The 12,770-nt window shown below is 49.9% G+C and overlaps 1 protein-coding gene across 3 annotated transcripts in view; it reads right to left on the bottom strand.

The window, feature by feature from the left end:
• Bsn (bassoon presynaptic cytomatrix protein) overlaps positions 1-12,770 on the bottom strand; it is an 86,872-nt gene that overhangs the window by 19,254 nt on the left and 54,848 nt on the right. For all 3 annotated transcript variants that reach the window (XM_074059645.1, XM_074059644.1, XM_074059646.1), the window contains 2 exons: positions 8,434-9,315; positions 210-677 (listed from right to left, as the gene is read on the bottom strand). In XM_074059645.1, coding sequence (XP_073915746.1) covers positions 210-677; positions 8,434-9,315 — 1,350 coding nt within the window. The remainder of the gene's footprint in view (positions 1-209; positions 678-8,433; positions 9,316-12,770) is intronic.

Below are 12,770 nucleotides of genomic sequence, written 5' to 3'. Positions count from 1 at the left end.
TGCCAGACTCAGAACCAGTCTCAATCTCAGAGTCTTCAGGCCTGACCAAGCCTCCTCTAGGCTTTCTTCTGCTGGGGTGTCCCTTACTTTCTTTGTGGCCCTCAAGGGGTCTGTTCCAGTCTTATATCCTCAGCCCTCTAGGGAGGAAAGCCCTTCCCCAGACTGTCTCATTTGAAAGCTAGGATCCCTGGGAAATAAACAGAACTGACCTCAGCCTTCCCACCCTTGGGGGCTTCTGGAACAGCCTTGATGACAGGTGTGGCAGGTTCAGTCCTTCTCACCCCACTCTTTACTTTACAAGTTCCAGGGGGCAGGGTAGTCTCTGAAGGGGGCTTTGGCACAGGCTCAACTTTAGAAGGAATTCCTGTCTTCTTTTCCTGGGCACTGCTTGAGGTCTTGCTGGGTTCAGAAGCCCTGAGGGGCTTGGTCTGGGGGCTGGTCTTGGTGGGCTGGGGGCTGGCCTTGGTAGGCTGGGGACTGGTCTTGGCAGGGAGGGGGCCTGATGGCTGGCCCAGTCCCTGTGGCCCTTTCTGCTTCAGGGAGGCTATTCCAGCTGCATGGTGAGAGGTCCCTGCAGGGGGCTGCTGTGAGGTGGGCAGTGGCAGGGGGGTTGGCTCTCCTAGGCCGCCCTCCAAAAGCCGCTTAGTTTGGCAGTTCAGACAGAGCCACTCTGTTTTCTGCAAAGAAACAGGAGAGAGGTTGATGAAAATCACAAAGATACACAAAGAATATTTCCACGACTATTTCTGTAACCTTAGAGAGGAGAAAGTCTTTCAAAGCGGGACACCAAAAGAATGACTAATAGTTATTGCCCCCAAATGATAAACTTCTCTATCCTCAAGAGAAACACATACAAAGTCAAAATGCAAATGACAAACCAAAAAGGTTCTCTTCCTTAACCCATAGAGAAATTTTCACTGGGTCAGAGAAGGAAGACAACTGTGGGGGATGGAAGACCACAAACAGCACAAGGGTCTGAGCCCAACCACAAAGAGAAGCTAGAGTCCATCCTCAAAGCAAACATCTCCTTGAGGGCTGATATGGAGTTCACCATTCGAGAGCTCCTCTAGAATAGGAATGGCTTCCAGACATGAAGCAGAATGTATTCTAGAAGCATACCCTTTCTCTGACTCCTAGCTCTTGGGTCTGACACTATCTCTCTACACCTTTCCCCAAGTAAGGGGTTTGTTTACTAGGCAGAGGCAGACACCTGGGACCAGGAAAGGCTATCTGAGAGAAGCTTTATTTGGTGTGGGGCTATATGGTCCTCTTTGTTCACACTGCCAGCCCAAGTCACCTTGTCTAAGGCCAGCAAAGAACTCCAGGCAAAGGCCTCCTCCTGCCCCCAGAATTCTGTACTATCTCTCGGATGGGGACTGCATGTAGTAGCCCTTGGGCCAACAGCTCTGCTTCCGGAACTGAGCTGGGATCAATTCTTTTTTAAAAACTTTTAAATTTTTTATTAGCATATAATAGTTGTACAGGAGATAAATTGTGATATTTACATATGTTCTCACAATATATCTTAGATATACCCTCTCCACTGATCTCCATTTCTCTCTCCTCCCCTGGAATCAATTCTTAACTACCAGCCACCACTCTCAGGATCATCTACTGTTTTAGGCCCAAGGCTAAGGGCTGTAGACACAGTTATGACTAAGATGGACAGACAGAAAGGGACTGGCATATAGCCTTCCTGGAATCCACAGCCCCAAATAAGTCACTACAAGTATCACACAGGTATCAATGGTGAAGCCCTCAGAACACCAAAAGTAAGTCTAAGTTCTCCAACCCTAGCATAGGGGTGGGGTTTAGGCATCCCTGGACCCTGAGTAGGTGGTTCCTGCAGCAAGTCTTCTTCAGGGTCAAGATATGAGGTCCTGCCCTGGCCCACAGTGGGTGGTGAGGAACAAGGGTAGCAACACAGTTCAGAGCAGAAGGCTCCACTGATTGCTTTCTGCTCTCCCCCTTGGATACAAAAGCTTGGTACTCCCTCCTTCCTGCTATTGCTTATCCTGGGTTCCTAGACACTCAGGCTCCCACCAGCAACTGTGCCACTAAGATGGACCATTATGAGAACCACAGGGTCATAGAGCAGGGCCCAGGGAAGGGAGGTAGCACTTGGCCGTTGCCCTGGGCAGGCCAACGGCCTCAGCATGTTCACCTCAAATACTGTCTCTGGGCCTAAGCCAGACCCTAGACCATGTGGCAGGGCCTTGGAAGCCTGGTACCTCAGGGTACCTACCCTTACTTTGGCATGCTCAGGCTACCATAATGCCATGTCAATGATTCTGCCCTAGTTTGTTGCCCACAGAGCTACTACATTCCACATTCATGCCCTCAGTTTCAGAAGAGGCCCAGGTGGGCAGGAGGCTGGGTCTTGGAGTGTGTGGAGGGATAGGCCTGCTCCATGGGCTTGTTAGTCAGAGTGGAGACTGTTTCCCTGCAGCCCAACAATGTGCAGAGGGAGGGGGACACTTCAGAGGGCTTACATGTACTTACCCTGTTTCCTGCAGGCCTTAGCCCTAGCACCACCCTGACATCCTTGAACATTATCTTATGCTCTAGGTGTCCCCCTCACAAACTCCTGTGAGGCAGTAAGTGCTGGCCACTGGCTGGGTCTTGGGCTAAGTTGGCCAGACAGGGTCCATCCCAGAGATGCCTAAGGAGAGTGCTGGACAGGGTGAGACCCAGCCATGAGATGGACAGGGAATGGGAGAGCACAAAGCCTGATTCAGAAATCCTGCCCATATGTTCCAACATTACCTGAGAAAACAATGGAAATCCTCCTGTCAGAGAGGACTATGAGATGGCCAAAAGATACTGGGGAGATGGGAGGGTTATAGGCAGAGGCCAAAAGAGAGTTCTGGAAATGAGCAAATAGCCCCTTCCTTGGCTCCAGGATCAACATGATGAGGTTAGGATTTGAGCCCAGACAGGGTGGCTCAAGGCAATGCTGTCCTAACTCTACCTTGGGTCCCTACCCAAATTAATCCTACAATAAGCCTTTCAAAGTTGCATCATCTGCTGTGTTCCACCTTGATGGCTTGCCAAACCCCTGACTCTACTTCTGGTCTGCATACCCCACCCCAGAAGCAACAGTTTAAATGAAGGGCATCTTGGAAGGTGAGGATGAAGGAGACAGACTCAGTGCCAAAAGTGCAGGGTTGATCCCTGCAGAGGCTTGCTTACCTGAACCCAGGGAGGTAGCCCACAGCAGGTCATGTCACGTACAGTCACATGCTCCCTGGGGCTTTGCTCCTTCACAGGCTTATTCATGGAGGCAGCCAGGCTGCTGAAAGGCTGCTTGATGTTTTTCTTGCTCCTGGCTCTGCTATATCAAGCAGTAATAAAGGGAGGGAGGTATGTGAAGTAAGAGCTAAAAATAAACACTTGACCTGGCTGCTGGAGGCCCTTCTCCAGCAATCTGGGAGTGGGAGGAGAAGTGTACAAGCAACTGGAGCTGACGGGAGTCCTGGCCCAGGCCCAGGTCTTCTGGGGACTAGGAATGAGTGGAAGGCAGGTCACATCAAATGTCTGTGCCTGGGGGCTGGAACACAGTTGCTGAAATTTCTTAGGTCAGTCTACTCTCATCTACCTCTACTCCAACATGTCCTCCACCTCCACTCTGATCATTCATTCCCCTGTTCTTCATTCATTCATTCCTTCACTTTAGCATTTATTTCCTTACTCTTCATTCATTCATTGCACATTCTCTCATGTATCTTCCTCACTGATCCAGCCAGCCCCAGCCCTAGGGCAACTGCTGCCTTCTGCTCCTTTTCTTGGTCCCCTCAGAAAGTGGACAAAGAACAGACAATGGCAAGATGCTGATAACAACTTCTGCCTCATCTCCTTCTGTCCAGTCCTTTCTGGGGACAGTCATCACCTCAAGGTGGGCAATGTAGGTGTGCATGCATCACATGGAGCTTGGTGGTTCAGGCTATCATTTTTAGGATGAGGAAGTGGAAGTGAGTTGAGTATGAGAACTGCTGCTTTCTGAACCACCAGCTTGGAGCTCCAGTGGTGCAATTGGTTAGCGCATGGTACTTACATGAACCTCTGGCTAGTGTGCCTTGTGGGTACAGGGAGGCCAGTAGGGCTGTGCTGGATGATGGGTATTCTCCCTGCACTGCTTGCCCTTGTATGAATGAGCCTGAAGCTCACAAGTCTCTTTATTTGTGGAATTGGCCTTTGTGCCAGTCTGATTATGGTGACACCATCCCCATCCATACCCCATGGCCAGCTACCATGCTCTATACTCCACCTCACTGCCAGAAAGGGCAATAAATAAGAACACCAGAGAAAAGGATACCCAGAGGTAAAGACTCAGACACTGGGTTACAGGACTGGCCATCCTGATGCTATTGGTCCTCTCCTGACTTTGTCCATGGACATATGTCCATGCCCCCCCCCCATCCCTGGACATGCCTAAGCTCCTCCTTTCTGGACCTCTGCCTCCCATAAGAGGAATCCTCTCTGGTATCTCTAATGCATGCCCTTATGGCTGGGCTGTGTTTCCCCTCATACTCCAACACTAAATGTGTTTATTATTGTATGATGTTCTTCATGAGACCAAGAGCTTTCACTGGCCACAGTGTCCATTCACACCCAGATTGTGAGGAGCTTGTTGAGATTCTTCCTTTCCCTCATAGACACTCTCTTTCAGGACCTTTGGTTCCAATCTCCTGGCTCCAGGGCTCACTGTCAGGCCTTGCATAAGCATCTGTGGTGCAGCATCTCACCTGGTTCTCATAGAAACCTAACAGCAGTATTATTGCCTCCATTCCATATGGGAGGAGACGGGGCTCCCTCATGTTACCACCCCAAAGTCAGCCTGAGACAAATCAGGAGCAGAGGCACCTACTAGCCTCACATCCCTGCCTCTACTATAGTCTCTGCTCATATGCCCAGCCTAGCCCCACATATTAGAGGTGCCAGGCCCTTTGCCCAGGGAGGCCTGGCTTCTCAAGGGCACAACTAGAATTTTGGCAATGATAATAATGTAAGAAACTGGCAATGTTATTGTAATAATTCTAATTTTACTAATTTCTCCACACTATTTTGAACTGAAAGTCAATTAAAAGTTAAGCCAGGGGGTACTATTATCCTTCAAAACAGATAAATAAGTTAAAAAAAAGTTGGAATCAATAACTCTTAATTATGAAATGACTCACTAAATACACTATGGTTATTTTTTCAGAGGATGATTCAAAGAAAAAAAGGATCCAATTTTATCGCTTCTTCTATTATATTCTCTGGACTCCCTATCTAGAAAGAAGAAAAAAGATGTTTGCAGCTGGAGAGGTTAGGGGAAAATTGCCAATATGTTGGCCAAGACAGTTGACTCTGACCTCAGGCAAGGCATCCACTGTGAATGGGGATCCCCTGGCCGATCCCTCCCTCAGCCCCAAGCCTACATACAGACACTGGTCTCTCTGCCTCACATGTGCTCAGAGACATAGCTCAGTCACTCTGAGTCTGGCAGGCTGGCCTTGGCCACGCAAGGAATGGAGAGAGACAGCTGCAGCAGTCCAACTTGCAGGACCTTGAAAAGAAGCTGATCCTGTCATCTGCTACCCCGCCACCTCACTCTCAAGGCAGGATGAATGTCTCCGCACCTGGTAAAGAAGCCTCTAACCAAGAACATACAAAGTAGGTCATAGGAAAGTACAGATTTGCTCAGAACTCCAAGTGACCATTCACTGAGGTGAGATCAAAGACAGTCCATAGCCTGTCTAAGGGCTTATGTGAGGAAAAATAATGCTGGAGGGGAGGAACAGATGTCACACCAAGCAGTAGCCCCTCTCCACCAGCCACTTCCAAGACCCAAGGCAGATGAAGCTGCAAAAAGGTTTTGGTCATTGCATAAGTAGAGAAGAACAAGGAAGGAAGGACTAGGGATATGGCTGAGGGGAGGAGAACAGCTAGATTCTTGTGACAGTAGGAGGTTGAGCTAGCAGGGTTTGGTCTGTTGAGTAGGCACTGAAATAAGGAGTTCAGGATGACTACAGGCTGCTAGCTTGCATCTCTTATGGCTCTGACTGCCATTAGGAGCAGCAGGAAGGATAGAAGAGAGCTTGATTTGAGGAGAAGCTAGGACCAAGTCCCCATTAGCTTTGCTTTTAGACCCCTGGAACTCATCAGATCCCTTGGAGGCAAGCACAGTCCTGACCAAAGTGGTAGCAGTGAGGCAGGACATTGAGACAGTAGGACATGGTGGGAGGTGGGGCAAAGGGTAATGCTGATCATCTAGAGGCAGAAGATCCAGAGCCCAGGAAGTTCAGAACCAAGCAGCTTATGAGAAGTCTAAATCAGAATTCAGATACCTCACATGGAGTCACCACGTGACAGAAACACTTTTGTTTGGGCTGATCCAGCACTTCCTACAGCCTGGCCTGGAGGCTGCCAAAAGGGAGCTGTCAGGAACACTTATGCTCCTGGTCAGTTTTTCTACCCCTCTATACACATTCTGCTTAATGAGAAATGTAGGCTGAGAGGTCTCTCAGGGACAACAGTTCTCCAGGCTAGGCCAGTTCAGGAGTCCACTAGGACTCACAGTCCCTCAGTGTCAGGGCACTCCACCCAACCAGCAGTTAGCTTGTGTCTACAGGTATCTGGGCAAAGCAGCCAGCTGGAGCTCCCCTTGATGACCCCTTTATCTCCACTGCTGACCAGGCAGGCTGACCTCCACGGATTCATGAGCCTAGAGCTAGGGGAAATGGCAGTGTGAGATCTGGAGAGCAACATGGGTATCACATGAAGAGGTCCATTCATAGGGCTGGGAGTGTAGCTCAAATCGTAGAGCCCCTACATGTTGGAAAGTATGGCCTTGTGGTAGCCAAGGTAGTCTTCCTAGTCATATTGGGTAGTTTCCCATGGAACTTCCCAAGAGAAGTCAGAACAAGGTGGTATAGAGACTACGACAACACCATGCTCTCTCTCCTCTCTTGTCCCATACTGGGCCAGTGGTGGTTTACACTCTCTACTCTCAGCCCAAGAGCCCAGAGAGCTTAGGTGGTTGCCCAGATGCAGGAAGCAAGGGCCTTGTCTCAACCATTTCCTGACATGACACACATCCACCCAACCATAAACCCCAAGGGGACATGCTCAGCTATGCCAAAGATAGCCATGGTGAGGTTCATATGGATGGCCTTGGGTAAGGGAGAAAAGGTTAGGACAGAAACAGAAGTACTCTAAAGGTTCAGGTTGGTCGAGTTCTACCTGGGTACCTTCACCCTTTTAGGCTTTCCAGGTTGGACTCCAAGTTTCACAAGAACACTGGGCCTCTTTTTCCCTTTTACTTGGCTCTGCACAGTTCACAGTACCATGCCCTGGAGCAGGGACTATGGAGCCTCTAACCCTTGCTCTCCCTTAAACTTTCCTATGGATTAGAAGAGCATCTTTGCCAGGTGCTGGTGGCTCACACCTATAATCTTAGCTACTCAGGAGGCAGATATCAGGAGGATCATGGTTCAAACCCAGCCTGGGCAAATAGTTTGCAAGACCCTATCATGAAAAAAACCATCACCAAAAAGGGATGGTAGAGTGCTCAAGGTGTAGGCCCTAGAGGTTTTGGTCCCATTTCCTGTGTGGGGAACAGAAAATATCTCTTTTTCTCTCCCCCCTGACCCTGTTGTTCTCACTCTAGAGACAACCCGCTTTCTGTATGTTGAAGGCATATTCCTCTCCTAATAAACTTTACTCTTATTTTCACTGGGAAAAAAAAAGGTATAGGCCCTGAGTTCAAATTCCAGTACTGCCAAAAAAAAAAAAAAAGGAAGGGCACCTCTAAGCATCCTTATAAGCAGATCCTAGGTAGGAGGACCCAGGTCCAACTAGGGGAAAATATATGGACCAAAGGCTATGGCTTTGATAAGTAGATATCCATACCCATGACCTCAGAGGAGAGGATTGAGAATAGATACTAGCTGGCTGGGCTGGAGACTAAGCAGTGAGACATAGTCCACCTCACTGTGAGAAAGCCTCCAACTTCTGCCTGGGCACAGGGCACAACCTCTACCCCATGATCCTTCAACCCCCACCCTGCCCCCCACTGCAAGGGTCACAGATCAAGAGTAGGATGAGACTTCAGGTTCTTTTTACCTAATCAGAGGAGTTGGCCTGCTTATGGAAATGGAAAGGCCAGATCAAGACCTCCCAAGCCTGGAACAAGCCTCAGGCACTGATCAGTCATTCAGAGGCAGAAGGTACCATTACCCCTACCCAGTGTGCCAATTAATTCTCTGCATGGAAGGACTGGAACCTGAGGCAGGGGCAGGAAAGGGTATGCTGACCCTCTGCAGCATTAGCTATTAGCTACAACTGTTCAGACCCAGCATTCTGTGCTCTTTCTGGCTCCCATGCCCCAGTTGCCTAGGTCCTTGTTCCTTACCAAGGCTCAAGGGAGCATGCTTGGCCCAGTTCTCTTACCTCCACAAGGTGGGGTGTTGGGTTGAAGCCACACAGGTTGCACACCTGGAGCTTGCAGGTGGTGCAGGTGTTATAGTTGGCTGGGCCCTTGCTGCCCACATTGAGCTCAGCTTGGCACAGTGGGCAAGTGGCCCTTTCCTTCGGTGTGGTCTTTGGCTTGGCAGCAGCCTTGGATATTGCCTGATGTTCTGTTTTGCCATGCTTTGGGCTTGCTCCCCCAGTTTTTGCCAGGGCCACAGGCCCTGATCCAGGACCTGTCTTAGCTCCAGGCTCAGTTTTGGCTCCAGGTGCTGACCCAGGCCCAGGCCCTGAGCCTGGGGGTCTCAGGCCAGCCTCTTTGCTTGCATCACTGAAGACAATCTTGGGCGGCCCCTTGCTGGGGGAAGGCTGGCCCTGGGGGTCAGCCTCAGGCTGTACAGACATAAGCGTGCTCGCCTGGGTCAGCAGTGATGCACCAAGGCCAAAGAGCTTCCCAGTTAGGCCCTCCTGGGTCTGCTCACCAGCACCAAGCCCAGAGGGCACTGTGGTGGCACTTTTGCCCGGGGCCTCTCCTGCAGGTTGCCTGGGCTCAGTTGTAGAAGGCTTGGTGGAGAGAGGGGGCTGAGGAGACACCCTCCCCACCTCTGAAGGGGCAGCTGCTTGGGCAGGCCCTGGCACTGAGGTGGCCCTGACTGTCTCAGCCTGGTGAGGACTAGGCTGTGGTCTCCTTGAGCCCCGAGATCTTTCTTGCTCTGGCTTCCCCAGAGGCTGTTTGGCTGGGGAGTGGGCAGGAGACAGGGCTGGGGAGTGTAGCTGCTGCTGGCTCTTAGAACGAGGTGCAGTGGTCATGTCCATTCCCAGAGCCCTCTGCATCTGACAGTTCAGACAGAGCCACTCCTTCACCTGAGGAGAGAAAGCACAGTCAGTGGAGTGGCGTGGCCAAGATTGTGGTGCTCAAGGTCTAGGTCAGTGTACTCCATAATAGTTAGGGCTGGCTCCTAGCACAGGTAAGGGCACCAAGCTCCTGCCTGGGTATCTATAGGCTTCTAGAGGGCAGGGCTAAAAGCACATGGTCCTTCCCTGCCCTCTAGTTGCTGTCAGGCACATGGGGTAGAACACACTCCCCACCCCCCGCCACCAGCCACCAAAACCAACTCACCACCTGCCATACCTTCCTGCTCAAGTTCTCCCCACTGGTCTACCTCAGATCTGTGTCCTGTATCCACTCTCCAAAGTTCTGCCTCACCAATCCGTGTGACCATCCTCCTGCTAGCCTTCAACTGTTCACACTCCTTCCCTTGCTGCCCCCTCTGGCTATTTCCACACAGCAGCCAGAGTGACCTTTCAAAAAGTAAACCAGAAGGGAAGGCATGGTCCTAGAGCAGTGCCTCGTGCACAGTAGGTATTCAATACAACCATGCAGAATGAGTAAGTAAAGAGTGGTAGGTAAGAGAGGAAAGCACAGGGAATAAAAAGAAACCATGAATTCCTGTCCTGAAGGAAGTTAGTCTTGTGAAGGGACAAGATATATATTTGGTGGTACTTGAGTTTGAACTTAGGGCCTCATGCTTGCTAGGCAGTTGCTCTACTACTTGAGCCACTCCATGACAGTCCCATAATGAAAAATCTTGAAAGTAGAATTAAGTAAGACACAGTAAAATAATGTAAGTAACTGAGAAGTAGAATGAAAAAGCCCTTGGATTTTTTTTTTCTTTGAGACATTGTCTCACTCTGTAGCTCAGGCTGGCCTTAAACTTTCAATTCTCCTGCTTCAGGCTCCTGAGTGCTGGGATTACAGATGTGAACCACCATGCCCAGTTTAGCTTTTTGATTTTCTTAAGAAAGATCATTTTTTCTGGTTTTTGTTGTTGTTGTTGTTTGTTTGTTTTGAGGTGCTGGGGATCAAACAGGGCCTCACACATGTTAGGCAAGTACTCTACCACTTAGCTACATATGTCAATACTACTTTTTTTCCCCCTAAAAAGCCTACTTATGTATCAGAGCATATTACTTATAGGTTCAAATCCTTTTAAATGGTTTTCCGTAACACTAGAGGAACTCTTCACCACAATCCCATGAGTCACCCAGCCTTCCTCTCTCTCTCTCTCTCTCTCTGGCATCTTTTCCTGTCATCTCCCCTTGGCTGTCTCACCCCAGACACATTGGGATTTCTTCTCTTCCATGTGGTTCTCAGAGCTCATTTCTGAACCCAAGTGTTTGCACTCACTATCCCCACCCCTGGGCACAGCTCACTGTGTAGGTCTCAGATCAAGCATCACTTCCTCCTCAGAGCCTCCCATGGTCACAAGCTAGACTAACCCCAGGCACACTGTATCACTTTACCCAGTGCATTTTCTTCACAGTGCTTATTCTTTCCAAAATTATCTACTAATTTGTTTACTGGGTATCTCTTGTCCCACCCCAAAATAATTAGAAAGCTCTTGTAGACTGGTATTCTCAGGCCTGTGTATAGTGTAGGGTTCTTCCCATAGAGGTTTGCTTGTGGGATTAAACCTCACAGTTTAGTGATACAGAGCATAGCTCCTGCAAGGCTGAAGCCACCAGATTTGGTACATCAATGAGCTAAGGCTGGTGGCCAAGGCTGTTCTCCTGTCTATGGATAGAGTCAAAAGTTCTGAGTATACCCTGGTGGCCCACTTTTCACTAAGGAAAGGACCAACCTTGTCCTTGGGGCAGAAGCCCCTTCTGTTCATCCCCAGGGGTGCTCCAGCCCTGTTCTCTGCCATGAGGCCCCAGGTATCCTGCTTAGGAGCCCAAGAGCAGCAGCACTCAAGGAGGGAGAGAACACTGCACTTTGGTAAGCACCACCTTGTGCCAAATACTTCAAAATGCAAGTTCACAAGCATTTTGTGCTCACAGTAGAGGAAACCAAGATCTGAGATGATTTAACAACATGGTCCGGTGTTCACCTGGATAGAAAGCATTGCTGCTGGCAATATCAGCCCTGACAGCCTCCCCAGCTCCTGATCCCCAGCTGGAGACCAATGCTTCCCAAAGTCTCACCTCCTCTGAAGGCCACTCAACTTTTTGTAGGTCAAGTTAGTGGTCTGGAAGTCACACTTGCAAACACTGGCAGAGTCCTCCAACAACACAGCCCAGCTCTAGAAACTCTAAGAATACCAATGCCGAAGCAGTGAGGTGGGAAGCCTAGCCCCAGCTAGGAACTGATAACCTACCCAGGAGTTTTTGTTGTTGTCATTTTTTTTAAAGACCCAAGTCAGCTTTGTCTATGTTGGGACAGCATAAGCCACAGAGACCCACCCTAAAGACTCGCCCCCATCCCCACGAAATTCATTCTAAGTGAGGAGGGACTCACTCCCATCAAAATCAGAGTTCCCAAGGGCACGCTGCTCTGCTTCTGCTCATCTTGAGATGGATTCTGGGAAGGGATTTACTCCCTAATGGGAGGCCCTGCCTTTGACCATAGTGGCAGCCACCAACTCAGTTCCCATGATCCTATGCTTTCCATGCACCTGTGGGCTACAGCATGACCTCAGATGAGACTTTCTGGAAAAGAGAGTCTGGGAGGTAAGTTCCTTGTCTTGGGACTTTGGGTTGACCCTGCCTTGGGTTCTGGATAGGGCTAAATAAATGCACATGCTAAAATTCTAGCACTTATCACCAGCACCTTCTTTCCCCAGCCCCCGTCTTCCAGGCTGTCACAGGCATCTCACCTAAAATAGAACCTCTTCAAGAAACAGCTGAAACGCCCCTCAGTGACTCATCTCCCAGATGGGGTGCAGTTATTTCTGGCCAGCCTCTTCCAGACTGTGAGGAGACCTGACCATACCCCTATCCTGTCCCTTCCAGGCCCAGGCTTAGGTAGATAGGCCTGGCAGGCAAGAACTTCAAAGGAGAACACTAGTAGAGGAGGGAACTCTCTGAATCCAGCAAGACTTCCCTCTTTCTGTCTCACAAACAGGTCCCCAGGAGCTTGCTGGGAGGGACCTATCCTAGCCTCTTTCTCCCTATACCAAGGTCTCTACCATATCCATGCTAGGGGGAATAGAGAAAGAGATGATGGCTGTGTACCCCTTATTCACCTGTCCAACCAGGTTGGGTACACATGGACAGTGCCATGGCAGACTCCCCTGGTCTTGGAATGAGTAGCAGTTAAGAGTCTTCCTTAGCTGCATACAGTGACGCCTCCTCTTCAGGAGGCTGAGTCCAGGAGGCCCCCTGTGGCTCCTAGGTACCTTCTAAGCTATCTGCTCACCAGAATAAGAGGGACTAACCTTATAACAATATGATAAAAAACCTCTCTTAGGATCCTGCTGTCCTGACCTGGCACTTGGCGAGGATATGTGCAGGCCTCATGCCCCACGTCCCAGGGCCAG

The sequence above is a fragment of the Castor canadensis genome, chromosome 17, assembly GCF_047511655.1.
Source record: "Castor canadensis chromosome 17, mCasCan1.hap1v2, whole genome shotgun sequence".
Classification (NCBI taxonomy): Eukaryota; Metazoa; Chordata; class Mammalia; order Rodentia; family Castoridae; genus Castor; species Castor canadensis.
The sequence above is the reverse complement of the archived record's forward strand: the minus strand, read 5'-3'. Positions and strand labels throughout refer to the sequence as shown.